Below are 15,086 nucleotides of genomic sequence, written 5' to 3'. Positions count from 1 at the left end.
CCACCCATTATTTCCTTTCTTTTTTTTATTAGCAATAAAAAATAAAAATAAATAAATAGAAACTAATTCAGGGGTGGTCCAACCCTTATACAAAAATACACTTTATCTTTCTCTTAACTAGAACCGCCTACTAAACTGACAAAGTCACTACTTTAAAAAAATACACAAAAAGGCATAAGGAGACCAACCTCATATATCCAAAGGATCCAAACTCAATTAGAATAAGAAAACGAAGTAGAATGAGACTTCGCATAAATCTAAGATCAAAATTTTACTTGCGTAACACTTCTGACACATATACCATTTCCCTATTAAAGATTACAAAGTTCCTGTGTTTCCAAATTTCACTCACTACACCAACTCAAATTGCACCCCTAACATTATTAATCGAATCTGGAGTCCGGCACATCCTAAACTGTAAAATATTTGACGTATGATCATTGTAAATCACGAACGACACTCTAGACACCGTTAGTCCAATTCCCAAGCTCTACCACCTTTGCATCTTTGACCGAACTTACAGATAACAATCTCGAAAAAACTCCCTTCAAGACACCACAACTCAACCACCTGTCCTCCCATAAAGAGATATCCTTTCTTTTGATAATAACCAGAAAATAATTTTAACAACACTTTTGAAAAGTCATTCATACTTCTTTGAAAATGACATTTTTAAATTAATGATTTAAAATACAAATATCTATTTAAACATTAATATTTTATAATATAAATATATTTTACACAAAATATCTTGAATCAAACTCCTAGATGTTTAAAATAGATTTATCTCCAATTATATATAACTATTTTGAATTATATATAACTATTTTGATGAAGATCTTGGTTAATAATTTTAGAGGAATAAAAATAATATATTCCAAATTCAAAATTTATATTTACATTATCATTATTAGTAATGCAAAAAAATAATATATAATTTAATGTAATTATAACTATAAAAAAAAATCAAACATATTTAAGTGATGATCCTTCGTTCCCTTAAATTTTTAAATTCATTAATAATTGAATCAAAATTAAAATTTTGGGAGATTTAATTTTTTTTAAAATAACAACTCTTAAATTAGTTAGTGTGCATGAGAAAAAAAAAATAGAAACTCATGTATAAGAAGTATTTTACTCTTAAGTGGGTCAAGAGAAAGTTACATTTTGAATTAATTTTATTCCCAACAATATCCTTTTAAGTATGATGGAAAGTGTGAAATCTTCTTCATTTTTAAGTGGTGGTGGTTGTTTGTGATGGTTGATGGTGAACATTAGTGGTTGAAGTAAGTTTTGTAGTGTTTTTATTGGTAGTGATTGTGTTTTGGTTTGCTCATTTTTTTTCTACATTTTTTGGTGTATAATAACACTCCATTAATTAAAATTGTATTTCGGATTGTATAGTCTAAAAGCCACAAAATCTAGAAAAAAACTAGCGAAGAATAAAAATAGAGTACAAAATTAAAAAATAATATCTAGAAAACATAGAATCCAACAAATTCTCGTCAACTCCCTCACACACACTCAAATGTCAAATGATGGAATTGTTCTCTATTGCCATAGTTGAAGAAGATTGAAAGTGTTGTGACTGAAAAAAAGTACGTATTTGGAAGGGACATAAAGAGTGGAGGTGAAATTATTTAAAAATGTAAAATTATATTTTATTTAAGATTATTTAGAAAAAAATTAAAAACTAAAATCGAATTTTCACTTTAGTGCATGAAAAAAAAGTACGAAGGTGGATGAAAAATTTCTGTAAAAGTAAAACTGAATACATAACACTTAAATATTTCTTTCTCTTTCAACTTAATATTTTTAAGTGACGAAACTCAAAAATTTCAAAACAAACTAACTATAAGATCAGAACATATAATACAATTAATAGTTTAATAATTATTAAATTCATTTATTACTTTAACTTTCTTCACATTTTAATTATATTGCATATCGTTGCTTTGCGTGCCATCCCAAAGTGAATATAGAATCAAAGAGTTATTTAAACCCAAATGTTAGTAAAATTACTAATTGCGATTTTATTAGAAAATCTGTGAAAAGAAATATTAATAAATTGATAGTCGATATTATTTAATGAAATGATCTCGTGATGGTAATAACACAAATTACAATATACTACTATATATATATATATATATATATGTGTGTGTGTGTGTGTGAGAGAGAGAGAGATACTGATATGAGGTTATCAAATTGCACAACTTTTTTGTCTTCTTCTATTTGGTATTCTCAAGAAGAATCAACTATTTCAGATATTGACAATGCATTGTGAGCCTGTGATTTATTTCCAAGAATTAATATAATAATGAAGTTTTAGTCTTAGTCAATATATATTTTTTCTTTTTAGGATTATCACCTATTTTTCATTCAACACAATATCTATTAACAAGTATTACTTAAGAATAAAAAAATATTCCCAAAAGATAAGCAAATGATGTCCAAGTATATTTTGGATAAGGGTTTGAACTCTTCAAAGTTCCCATATACTTTTGGATCCGAAAACTGAATTTTTGTTTGGTTGTGTTATGAACAAAAACATTTATAATGATTTTTGAAAATTATAATTCCAATATGTTTTTGGTTTAATAAAAAAATAATTTATATAAGCTTATGAAAAATAAAGATTAACATAATATTTTCATCATAAATTTTGATTATTTATTATATTAAATAATTTAATAGGTGTAAATAATATTTTTATTACAATAAAAAAAATTGAAAAGTTATATCCTCAGTTTTCTATGAAAGTTAATTGAAAATATTATCTGAAAGTATGATTTTCTATTAATGATATTTTCTAAATACATTCTAAATATTAACTTTTGCAATTTTGAAGTTTCAAAAATTAATTTTTTCTTATGTCCTTGAATTATTTTTTCCGCCTTAGAAAGACCCTGAATTGAGTATTATTTCCAAAAATCAGATTTTTTTTTTATCAATCAAATGCAATTTTACACATTAATTAATAAAATAGATAAAATTTTAAAAAATTATTAAAATTGATCAATTGAGAGAAGTTGTGAGATTTCTAGTTAAGATTTTCAGTTAAGATTTTCGATTAAGATTTTTTATTAATTTTTCAGTTTATTTTTAACATCTTAGATTTAGAATATTTTCTTCTTTATTAATTTTTATATATCTATTTCATCAAAGAAATATAACTAATTATTTCTTAAATTATTCTATTATTTAAAAAAATAAAATCTACTAAAATCATATATAATAAACACAACTTCACTTAACTAAATTATAGTTACCATGTATGATTTTAGCATTATTTTTTTTTCGAATCAATAGTACTAAATTACTAATTAATATTGTCTGAGATAAATACCATTTCTTCACCAAAAGTTGTATTCTTCAATTACGATTTCTTTGAAAGCTCTTATTACACATGCATAACTATAATATGCAATTTGTCTGCATGTTCCATGGTCCCATTTCTAGGTTCAAATTAATTTGTTTTTCTGCTTTTCTTTTAGCTAATAATATCTTCATCAATCTAATTTTTAAAAGAAAATATTTCTACCCTCACTTCTGTCTTCAGAAAACAACAAAAAAGTAAAATACATACATTTAACAAATTATTATAATAATATTTTAAATTAAAAAATTAAATAAAATATAATTAAAATATTAATTTATTTGAGTGTTAAGTGTATATTTTTTATTGTGTAAGTGTTAACATATCAGCACCATGGTTAAAAAGGTTAAATATTCTTCAAATTTATTACACGCGAAAAACAAATCTTTTAAAATGATGTGTTTTAACAAACTTTAATTAGATGAATTTAGAGAGGAAAAATGAATTGAAGTTTTTAACAAATTAAAATTAATTTATTGACAAATGAAAATTAAAAATTTTAGAAAAACTATACCAGATAATTTCTATACATTAAATTGTCGAAAAGATTATTTTGTTTTCCTTTTATTTTTTATTTTAAAGTGTTTATGAAAAGGTTTATTCGAGTTATTAATTTTGTTAATAACATTTTTTTTAGATTTGATTGATTAGTTTCAGTAAAAAAAATTCGTTGAATTGCATGTTTTATCATAAAATTTAATTTATGAAATATTGGTTAAACCACTTTTTCTTTCTAATGTTCTTCTTATTTCTTACTTCTACATTATTATCTAAATTAAAGCAACTCTTTCTAATGTTACTAGAAAAAGAAAAGAATTTTAACAGCAGTTAAATAATTTATAATAATTATTATTGATTTAACTATTGTGAAAAGTTAAAACAATATAACCAGTATCAATTTGGTTGACATACAATATTAATTACGGGAATCATGGTTAGACATATTATCAGTCTCATATCATTAGGGATTAAGATAAAGAAGAATTTACATATCATTTTCCAACAAAATCGTAACAAAGTGAAAAAAATGGATCACTTTTAATTGGAGTAAAACCCATAAAAAAAAACAGTTTGGCTGAGTTTTTGAAACCAACATCGTGGAGATTGTTTGAGCTTGTAGATAACTTTGTTGAGCTTGTGATTCTGATTTGGATTTTAAGAAGTAAAGCCTGGAGGTTGGTCATGAACACAATTTCTTCTAAGTCACCATGGAAAAAAAACATTCTTTATTTCAATTTGATGAATTGGTCATTTGGAAGGGAGGGCATGGTCTATAACAAGGTGGATAGTAGCAAACTTGATCACAGGACTAAATGTTTCAGTATAGTCAAATCCTACAGTCTGATAAAATCCCCTCGCAACCAATCTGGCTTTGTCACGCTGAAAAGTGTCAACAACAATTAACTTGTTTTTATACACACATTTACAACCAACAACACTAGCACCAAAAGGAAGATTAGTGATAATCCAGGTATTGCTTTTAACAAGAGCATTATACTCATTTTGTGTAGCATTGAACCAAGCTGGATTGAATATTGCTTATTTGAAACTATTGTGTTTAGTATGAGCAGGAGAGGCAGAGATAGTAAAAAATTTATTTGAAAATACGTACCTTTGCTAATGTAAATCATAGGATGATTATTGTTTACTTGTGGTGAAGAAAAAACAAGTGTGTCATCTGCAGACAAAATAAAGTTACAGGGAATAATAGAATCATGCGCATATTGAGAAATATGTTGACTATTAGGAGACAATAAAGGTTGTCCATTGTGGGTATTAGAGATAGGTTGAACAACAATTAAAGAAAAATTATGTGTTGTAGCTAAAGTGGTGGACGAATCAGACGGTTCAAAAGGTTATTAAGTATAGTATAATGAAGATGATTTTCATTAAAAATAACGTAACACGATATATATGGTTTTTCAGAGGGTGAAAGACAAATATATCCTTTATTTTGGAACTAAAAAGAAACAAATAGAACACAAAATCAAATTCATACTTGTTATATGGTTGTAATAAATGATAATGTGGACAACCAAAAACTTTGGATAAGGTATAATCATGTTACTTTTAGAACAAAACTTTATAAGGAGAATATCCATGAAGAACAATAGTGGGTAAAAATCATTGATAATGTCAGATGCAACAACAAAGCATTCACTCCAAAATTTATGAGTAAGAGAGGCACCAACAAGAAGAGACATGTTACAATATTGGGGACGATTTCCTTTACTAGAAGATCCAACTAAATCTAGTTATGCTGGTTGTTGGAGAACCATGGACCTGAGGCAAGATTGGCTTGAAGATAATTTTTCTCACCAACTTTGTGATTTGCAAAATGTTCTTCCTGAGAAAAGAGTAAGGCTTCTATTTCTTTAACAGTGTAAGGATCAATTCGAAACATAACAAACATGACAAAACTATCATAGTCTTTAGACAACCCGTCTAAGATTACTTATATGTGATCATCACTGGAAATAGGAGATCCAATAGCAGTCAAGGTGTCAACAAACTTCTTTTTTCAAGAAGATAATCAGAGACGGAACGATCTTTCCTTCGATGTGTGCAACTGAATCTTGTGTTTGTTCACCTTTGCTACAGTCTTAGAAGCATACTTAACACGCAATTGGGTCCAAATTTGGAAAGAAGTATCAAGATCTACCATCTTGGTTAGAATAGGTGAGGTCATATCAAGAAACCAATCCACAAGTAACTGATCTTGTTGTTCATAGTTGAGATATTCTTGGTTGATAACATCTTCCGAAGTGTTGAATTTCATAGGAATATCTTGGCCCTTCAAGAACTGTGTCAATTTGAGTTCTCAAATAATGACTAACACTTGTTGTCATATAAGAAAGTTGTCATAATCTAATGTAAGATAGACAGGGTATAGAAGGTGGAAGAAAAAAAAGAGGCAACAAAAAAAAATTTCTGAGTTCGTTGTGGAAGAAAAAGAGGTGGAAGCCATGGTAAGATTTATGAAGCTTTGATACCGTGTTAGAAAGCAGAGGAAGAAGGAAGATAACAACTATTAATCATAAAGTGAATGCATGTTACAACCACACACAATGAGCAAAGTTGAGCCAATATATATAGCTCAAAAACAAAGAAACAAAACACTGATATAACATACCAACTTAGGGGAGGCAATGTGGGCTGACCCGTCTCGCGTTTGGCCTGCAAAATGCAGGTCGGGTTAGCCCCATGTACAAGGAATGCAGACTCATTTCACTGGCCTACCTCACATAAGAGGTAGCTTGCAGGTCAACTCGTGTAAGGAAAATATTTTTAAAAAATAAAATAAAATTTCATTAATTATAAAAAGTACATATTTCTGTTGTAAAATATTAAAATTTAATCATTGTTTCAATTCATTCAATTAAGATAAAAATATAAATGAATTCAAGTATGTGTTAGAAAACTTGATTAAAAATAATTAAAGTTTTGTGCTTGCATCTATTTTCCCTCTATATGTATTTAAATGTACCAGATTATCTTATCAAAGTTTTGTTACAAAATATTTTAATGAAAATGACTAATTTTTTAACCTTATTAATTATTTTTTTATATTATTTTTTATTAACAAATTTTAAATATAAAATTTTACTTAAAACTAAATTGTCACTCTTAATATTAACTTTTTTTAGATGAATAAAATAAAACATTCCTTAAAATATTAAATTCGATTTTTTAAAATAAAATAAAATAAATGTAATACTTAAGTGTGATTTTTATTTTCAAAAAAAATAAAATAATAATAATTTTTTATTTAAGTGAACTAGCAGGTCAACTCATCCCATCTCACTATTGACCCTCCGGAACATACCTAAACGGATCAATGAGCTAGATTAATGAATCTGTTATGTACTTTTTGATAGCAAATTGTGGATATGCCTGCATGATACACCCGCATTGACATTCCTAGACCTACATATATATAACAAACTACCATTTCAAATTGTAGTAACTCGAATTTTCAATATCACTGTATGTTAATTTTTATATTTATAATTTGATTTGTGATTATTTTGTTCTGTTAATAAATTAATACTTCAAAAAATGTGACAGTTATAAAACTCTTGAACATATGCTAATAGTTGAGATTTACTTCTAGATCAAACGTGGTGCATAGAAATTGTTCCGGGTGGATTTGCAGGGACGAGATCCTCTTCTAAGAACTTGTGTCCTTGAATCCTATCAGTCGTTTAGATATGTCGGTCTTCCAGACGCTCAATTTATGTCGAAATGTATGCATTAGATTTCTCATGCTGTGTGACCTCTCATTAGTCAGACTCCCGGTACTACAGATATTGTTTAGCATTTGATAGAAACAACTAACAAGAACAATAATTGATAAAAAAAAGACACTATGGATCATCACAGTAGCAGCTACCATAATAACTCTAATGTTCAATTCAATAAAAAAATACTTCTCATACAAAGACATTCTTTCATTCCCTTTCCAACAATGGAATTCCCCAAGGTAATGGCATGAATATGCCGCACTTGTTTTTATTGTTCACTTTTCTTTATGCTTTGATGGGGCTGGAGCTACTGCACCCACTTTTGGAGCAGCCTAGGTTGTTGGAACTTTTCCAGAAACACTAGGCAAAGGTGCCTCTGTCACATTACTATCAATCAAGACTGGGGGTGGAGGAGGAAGTGGTGGAAGGAAAAAATCAGAAATTTGTTGATAAAGTTTGCCAGGTTCAATAGGGCTCATGTAAGGTGCTTTGTTGACATTCTTTAAACACAAGTTCCCTGCAACAAGTAGAACAAAAATCAAATCAGCAAATTTCTGTTTTCATTTCTTATTTTTATAACCAGTCAGAAAATTATCACTTGATTTATATTATTTCTTATACAAATATTTAAAATCAGGAAATGAAGTAGACTTGAGGTGACAGTTTTGAGATTATTTGTGCAAACAGAAAAAATGTTTTCATAGACCAAGTAGACTTTGAGCTTTCAAGTTTGTTTGTACCAACACAAAGAAAGGACCAAGTGCTGTCAATTTTCCAAAATCCTTGTTCAAGAAGCAAATGTTGACATAAAAGGTTGAACTTACTCCTATATCTGTTAGCTGTCTTGGGGAAATCAGTAATGATGCCATTAACCTTGGTTCCAATGACAAATGAATTTATCTCAATAGATGCATCAGAGTAGTAGTCCCATGCTTGAGATACAAATTCATTGCTGAAAGTTTCTACATAAACTCGGAGCTTAAATGATTTTAGCTTTGCCACAATGTTTGTAGAGTTAACTAAAAAGGCTGAAGTTTCAGGAAAAACAGACTTCTTTCCTATTACCACAGAATCAGCAAATGTTTTGATGTCCTTAATAGCCGAGACAGCAGCGTCGCCAATGTTCTCATCAACCTTGTAAACCCTTTCAAATTTGGATTTATCAAATATTTTAAGCACAGAGCTATGAGTTGACTGAATCATAACTTTGTATGATGTTGGTTTTGTTTTGTTTAGAGCATCAAGAACTGCATTGATCACACTTAAATTCTGCTTCTCTGCCAGATAGGCAGCATTCTGATAACAAAATAAATGAAAATGGCATTAAAAGGTGAACCATTCTTTATAATAGTGAAATACAATACAGCATTGTCTAAGTAAGAATCACTTGGACTTCACTTATTATAAAGAACCGAGTTTAATTGTAAAAAAATCAGTGATGTGAAATTCACATGAATTTTTCAAGTACCAATACCTGTGTATTTAAATTGGTTTCTTTATTACAAAATGGTAGAAAATAGTATGTGGAACAGAATGTAAGATGCAGCGAAAAGACTAAGATGATGCATAAAATTAGAAGTTGTAAATCAGAAACCAGCAATCTCACCCAAAAGGGTGCATAACTGACTTCATATACCTCAGCAATGCAACATTCATAAAGTGTTACAATGAATAGAAAAACTATGAAGTTCCTCATCAGGAAAAGCAAAAAGTAACCATGATTCATGACTAAGCTAAAAGAAAAAATCATTATCTTTCTAGGCATAAACAACCTCTTAACCAATGTTACAAGTACCCACAAAAGCAGAACAAACATTTAATGGTAAGAAAGATAAAAATCTCAAACTTTAACACATAATAACACTCGTGTCTTTTAATCCCTAGGACAAACAAGATCCTTTATGAAGCTATTTTTTCTAACAAAATATTCATCATATGATCAAAAAATAAATTTTTAATATCAGTGTAATAGCCTGTTGAAGTCAACATCTCACACACGAATGAATCCTGATAAAAAAAATATACAAATTGAAGAACTCACCTCTATGCTGATCAAGATGAGAGAGCCTTTAGTCAAGGACAAAAACTTAGACAAGGTTATCAGCTTTCCTTGATTTTTGAGTTTTGGATTCCGGATCAAACTGTATTTCCCATAAGGTTTCAATATTGAGGCTGCAATGAAAAGCAAATAACAGAAAAAATGAGGGATGTAGGAATTTTTTGAGAACAAATTGCATTTTTTGGTTTTTGTTCGTCCCTTAACTTTCCAAGAACTTTGACTGAATAGATTACCCAAAGTGAAAACCAAAATTTGTTTGGCATTAAAGAGCATGGCCAAAGAAACATAAACATTTTAATTTCTGTCAAATCAAATTCATTATTATTGTTCATTCAGGAATTCAAGATTTGTAATACTTTAGGGAACATATTATAAGCAGAAGAAAGGATCTAATTATTAATTTCATAAAAGAATATTTCATTCTATAATGCAAAACAATAAGGTATTTTTTTAACCCTCTGGCAATTCTTTATTTAATACATTCATCCGTTACTGCCTGACATAGTAAAAAGTACCTCTAATAAAATTATATATGGAACTTTCAGCTACTGAAGAAATTTAGGAATAGATGATTTGAACAATTTAAAACAATTTAAAGTTCAAACTTATACCCTACATGGATAATAAACCAATGAGGGAAATTGGTTAAACAATACCACACATAAACAAGAAACATTCAAAAACATCATGCAACTTACGAGTCAATGTTTTTATCTCGTCCCATGTCAAGCTGAATGTATATATGCCACTGCTGTTTTTGATCTCCTGAATAGTTGTAGAACGGGTTTTGAAGTTTGTATCAGCAACTGTTGTGCTTTCTGAAAGGTCTATAGAGCTTAAGCAAAAGGGTGTTCCATCCTTGGACATTTGAACAGGACAGTCAAGTACATCTGCCCCGTCTGATTTAGCTTTCTTATATGCAAGGTCAGTACAAGCAGGATTATCTCCACTTGCTCCATATTTTGTGATAACCAAAGTGTCCACTGTATCATGCAAAATATGAAAGAAGAACAAAATCAATAAAGACAACTTAAAATATTATGTTCCCTCTGGAGAATTTCTCACTTCAATTCATAATTTGTACAAGCTAAATAGTAAGTTTAACAACAAAATGAGGTAATACATCAACAGGGAGAGCTAATAAATTATACCTTGTTTAGTGCCATTTTTCCCTTGGCCAGAAAAGCAATCTGCAGTAAGAGGTGAGATTTTAGAATCTGAATGGGATGCTGATTCCATAAAGTTGATAGTATTAGATAAATGTAATATATCATTATCTATTGTAATAGTACTGTCTATTGACCACTGTCACTATTTAGTTAGAGTTAGTTAAAATGCCAACCGTCCATTGGTAACAGTCACTAGTTATGTAGAGTTAGTTATATTACAATAGAGAGTATTAGTCATCTATACTTGCATGGATGCATTGAAAAATAGAAATTCCATTTAAAAGGTGAGCATTAGTTTGGAAAATAATTATAAAGCTCTGAAGAAATGTTTAGAATTGTATACAAGGAAAACTTACTTATGGCTACAGATGGAGTAACTGGGAAGTCAGACAACACACCATCAACGGAGAAATCACCAACGTTAAAGAAAGATAGACACTCAGCCACAGGATCATAGCTGAAATTGTAGCTAAATGGAACATCATTGATATGGTCTGATACAAAAACTTGCAACTTTTCTTTGTGAGCATCTGAGACAAGAGAGGTATGTGGTTGTAGATAAAGGCTTGAGTCTACAGGCCATATATAGCCCTTGGGAACAAGAATTCCTGAAGCAAATGCCTTGATTTGCGCAAGATTTTTCAGGAGTTTACCATAAGACTGATTGGTTGTAGGTTCAATCTTAGACTGCTCTAGAACCCTGAAGATCAAGCTGGTTGTTCCATGACTAAAGATTGATTTAACTCTCTTTAAGAAACCCACATCAGGTGATGAAATGTAACTGACAGTTACATTTTTAGCAACGAGAGATCGTAGAAAGGTTTCTACACTCAAATTCTGTTGCTTGAAGAATGAATCATGCTGCATTGTATTTTAAAAATGCAAAAACATGATTAGTCAACAACAGATATTAAATTTTAGGATCTGCTTTGAAACAAAGAATGTATTCCAGTTCAAGGACAAGAAACAAATACTCTTTTTCCAATTACCTGAATGTTTAACCACAGGCCTGTAGATGGTGATTTTATCAGGTTAGCTACTTCTTCAACATGGAGAATGGGAAGCTTGTTGCCATCGAACACATTAGTCCGAGAGTAAACTCCCTGAACAACTGTTCCAATAATAATATGATTATCAGTGTTACAAGCATATAATAACCTAACAAATAGGAGCAACGACAGTGAACAAGTTTCCCAGTTCTGACGTGTTATGATCAAAGGCAAGCACCAAGAACAAGTTCCATGAATAAGCTATCAATTTAGTCTCTGAAATAGGCATTGCCAATCAACTTGGTTCTATAATTTACAGTCAATTTGGTTCCTAACAATTATCAAATCAGTCAAACATCAGTAGATTTGCTTCCTAATGTTAGGAATCAAATTGACTAATAAAGGAAAAAGTTGAAGCTACATTACTTTTTTGTAATGTCAAGAACAGAATGAATTGATAGTTGTTAAAGTCAAAAACTGAATTTCCATTTTTTAAATCTCTAGGGCCAAGCCAAATTAACGCGTGTTGCCAACCAATTCAGGGACCAGACCAGATTATGCTTTCCACGCTGTTCCATGCTTGAGCACTCAATGCCACCACTTACCCCACCTTATCTTTGGAAAATATCTTACTTGATAAAAAAGATATAAACATCATTCAAACAAGAAAATAAAAATGCTAAGGTCTTGAGATAGATTGAACTCACGAGAGACATTTGCTAGTTCTTGGAAGTTGTAGTCTACAGAAAACCATCCCCGGGTTGGGACCCCACTAACAAAGTGATCCTTTGCCTTGCCTTGGTAAACAACTGAAATGTCAGTGGCATTGTCGAGTTTAAGCTCTGGGAAACAAATCCCAGTGCCATCCTTTGTTAATTGCACATCACACCATAGAATCACATTTGGGCTACTAGTGTTAAGTGCCAAATTATAGGCAAGTGAACTTGAATCTGGAAATATCCCTGAAAACCCACCACGTGCTATGACCAGTGGTGGAGATCCTGCATAGCAAATGAATTGCAATCAAATACACATGGTCCTGAATCCTAACACACGATGTCAAGAAGACAAAAGTTGGGGTGCTTTTATGCATATAAGTTCATGCACAAGGTTGAATTTCTAGCATTTATTCCTGAACAACAAAGAGATGAAAACCCATTGAGCAGTTAACACCATCAACTTCTAGATCATTATCTGTAGTTCATTGCCATGTCTTGTCTCTCTGCTATAACTTTTTTAATGTCTCCTTTAAACTTCTGTAGATGAATTAAACTCTTTGTTATAGTTATTGATTCGAGAGTTTTAATTTCTACTCACTGTCAGCCAATCAGAAATCCTATGTTGGGTAAGATTTTTAAGATAGTTATTCTAAAATCAAACTTATTATATTTGACAATTGTGAGTGAATGACATTGTGAGTGCATACACTATTTGCTCTCAAATTAATAAAATAGCATGTTACTTCTTATTTTCTTTTTGAGGTAGAAAAACTTATGACTATTCATTGCTATGATAATTGCAGAAACAAGACTCAAAAGGGTTGTCTTAAAAGGTCTCAAACTCTAGAAAGAGAATCAAATACTCAATTTCCTTCCAAGCATGAGACTCAGCAAGTACACAAAACTAGCAATTAAGAAGATAAAACAGGGACCACAGTAAACACTACAAGACTGAATGGAAGAAGAAATAGAAACACACCTTGCAATGTTTTCCAGCCACTAGGTGGTCCTGCTGAAGAAACCAGTGCTACCAATGAATACTGCAGAATGAGTATAGGAAGTACCCTAGAGAGAGCCATGAAGTGCCGCATAAGTTTCAAATCTTACCAAGAAAATCCTTATCTGGGATATATAACTTTAAGCAAGTACATACAGATTATGAGAACTATGCAAGTTCTAAGAAAGATAGCCAAAAGTGAAAGAACTTGAACTGTTCAGCCAGAAGAACTAGGCTATGATGAACTTGAATTGTTCAACTGTAGTGGAATATTCATAGGCATAAAACAACACCCTTTACTCAACCTTGGCTTCTTCAATGATAAAATCTACTTAGAAGGCAGGGTCAACCATACAGCTATTTTCCAAGCTGTGTGATGACTTTTGTTTTGTTATATACGGTCACGCGGTTTTTGAAATTTTCATGCAAATGGCTCAAAAGTTATGCAGGACTTGTAAGCTTTCATCTGCAATGGTTGAAATAAATAATAAGAAATTCATAATAATGTGTATTGACAGAGAGAAGATGAGTGGAAAAATAGAGAAAGAAAGGTGAGAGACACAGAAAGATGGAAAAGAAAAAGGGTGAGATAACTCGTTTTGTAGCACTGTCCTATCTGTAGCTGCTTCTAGCTAACATTGCTGTGTTTATGTCTGCATTTAATGACCACTGCTGCATGTACTCATCTGTAACAAATAAAACAGATCCTAGAAATTTCATCCAAATGCTTATTTTGTTTTTAACGTGGTTTCCATTCCAGAGTTTCAGATACCAATTTTTATTTTTTTTTAATTTGCAAAATTCATATCATTTTTATTATTATGTGAATTTTTCTATTATTAGTTATGTCATATTTTTTAAAATTTTTGTTATTATTTAATTTATAAAAATTAGTTGTAGGAAAATAAGTTATTTACACATTTTAAGGGCATAATTTTTTCTGCAAATCATGTATTTTTTTTTTGTAAAAAATGAAATTCAATTGATTTAAAATTTTTCTTTTTGTTCAAGATTTAATTCAAACTCTAAAGACTCTTAGTTGGAAGGAAAAAAAATTTACCAAAATTATCAGAAAAATCCTTCCACATAAAAAGTAAAAGCTGGGAAATATTCCATACCTATAATATTATTTAAAAAAACTTATTGTTTATATATATATATATATATATATATATATATATATATATTATTTGATCAATTTTATATAACAATATCCCCGTGAAATTTGGTGTTTCCGAACTATGACGTGGTAGGGGTTAAAATTCTTACACGTGAAATAACAATGTAGTTTCGGAACTTATTTATTCGTGAGGTGACTTTAATTTTTAACGTATGCGTGAAGAGAAGTATTAAAATACTCTTTATTATTGTATTGTAAAACAATACACTTTATTACCTCTTTTATCAATTTTTTATTATTGGATCGAAATATATTTTAAAATATTATTTTATTTAAAAAAAAATTATAAAAAAAACTATAACAGAGAATATTAATCCTTTAAAAACAGAGAATATTAAATAAAGTTTTAT

General features: G+C 29.9%; 1 protein-coding gene across 2 annotated transcripts; it reads right to left on the bottom strand.

The window, feature by feature from the left end:
* Positions 1 to 7,729: 7,729 nt before the first annotated feature.
* LOC137831288 (glycerophosphodiester phosphodiesterase GDPDL3-like) lies at positions 7,730 to 14,271 on the bottom strand. Of its 2 annotated transcripts, XM_068638901.1 has the most exons (10): positions 14,151 to 14,271; positions 13,539 to 14,022; positions 12,548 to 12,841; positions 11,841 to 11,962; positions 11,208 to 11,712; positions 10,834 to 10,872; positions 10,381 to 10,665; positions 9,665 to 9,795; positions 8,448 to 8,919; positions 7,730 to 8,140 (listed from the first exon to the last, which is right to left on the bottom strand). In XM_068638901.1, exons 2-10 carry the CDS (start codon positions 13,648 to 13,650, stop codon positions 7,956 to 7,958), a joined length of 2,145 nt encoding a protein of 714 aa, XP_068495002.1. In that variant the 5' UTR covers positions 13,651 to 14,022; positions 14,151 to 14,271; the 3' UTR covers positions 7,730 to 7,955. The 2 variants fall into 2 exon arrangements, with proteins under 2 accessions (XP_068495002.1, XP_068495001.1); XM_068638900.1 differs by having other exon boundaries at positions 13,539 to 14,227.
* Between the last annotated feature and the right edge of the window lie 815 nt (positions 14,272 to 15,086).

This window comes from Phaseolus vulgaris, chromosome 6 (assembly GCF_000499845.2).
Source record: "Phaseolus vulgaris cultivar G19833 chromosome 6, P. vulgaris v2.0, whole genome shotgun sequence".
NCBI lineage: Eukaryota > Viridiplantae > Streptophyta > Magnoliopsida > Fabales > Fabaceae > Phaseolus > Phaseolus vulgaris.
Note: the sequence above shows the minus strand (reverse complement) of the source record. Positions and strands in the feature narration are given on the sequence as shown.

Excerpts from the sequence above, each read along its gene's own strand:
- LOC137831288 (XM_068638901.1), bottom strand. The coding sequence starts at position 13,650 with ATGCGGCACTTCATGGCTCTCTCTAGGGTACTTCCTATACTCATTCTG. Across the intron at positions 11,963-12,547 it reads AGAACTAGCAAATGTCTCTC|TTGTTCAGGGAGTTTACTCT; the intron begins GTGAGTTCAATC and ends TTATTGGAACAG. Across the intron at positions 8,920-9,664 it reads TCATCTTGATCAGCATAGAG|AATGCTGCCTATCTGGCAGA; the intron begins GTGAGTTCTTCA and ends TTTTGTTATCAG.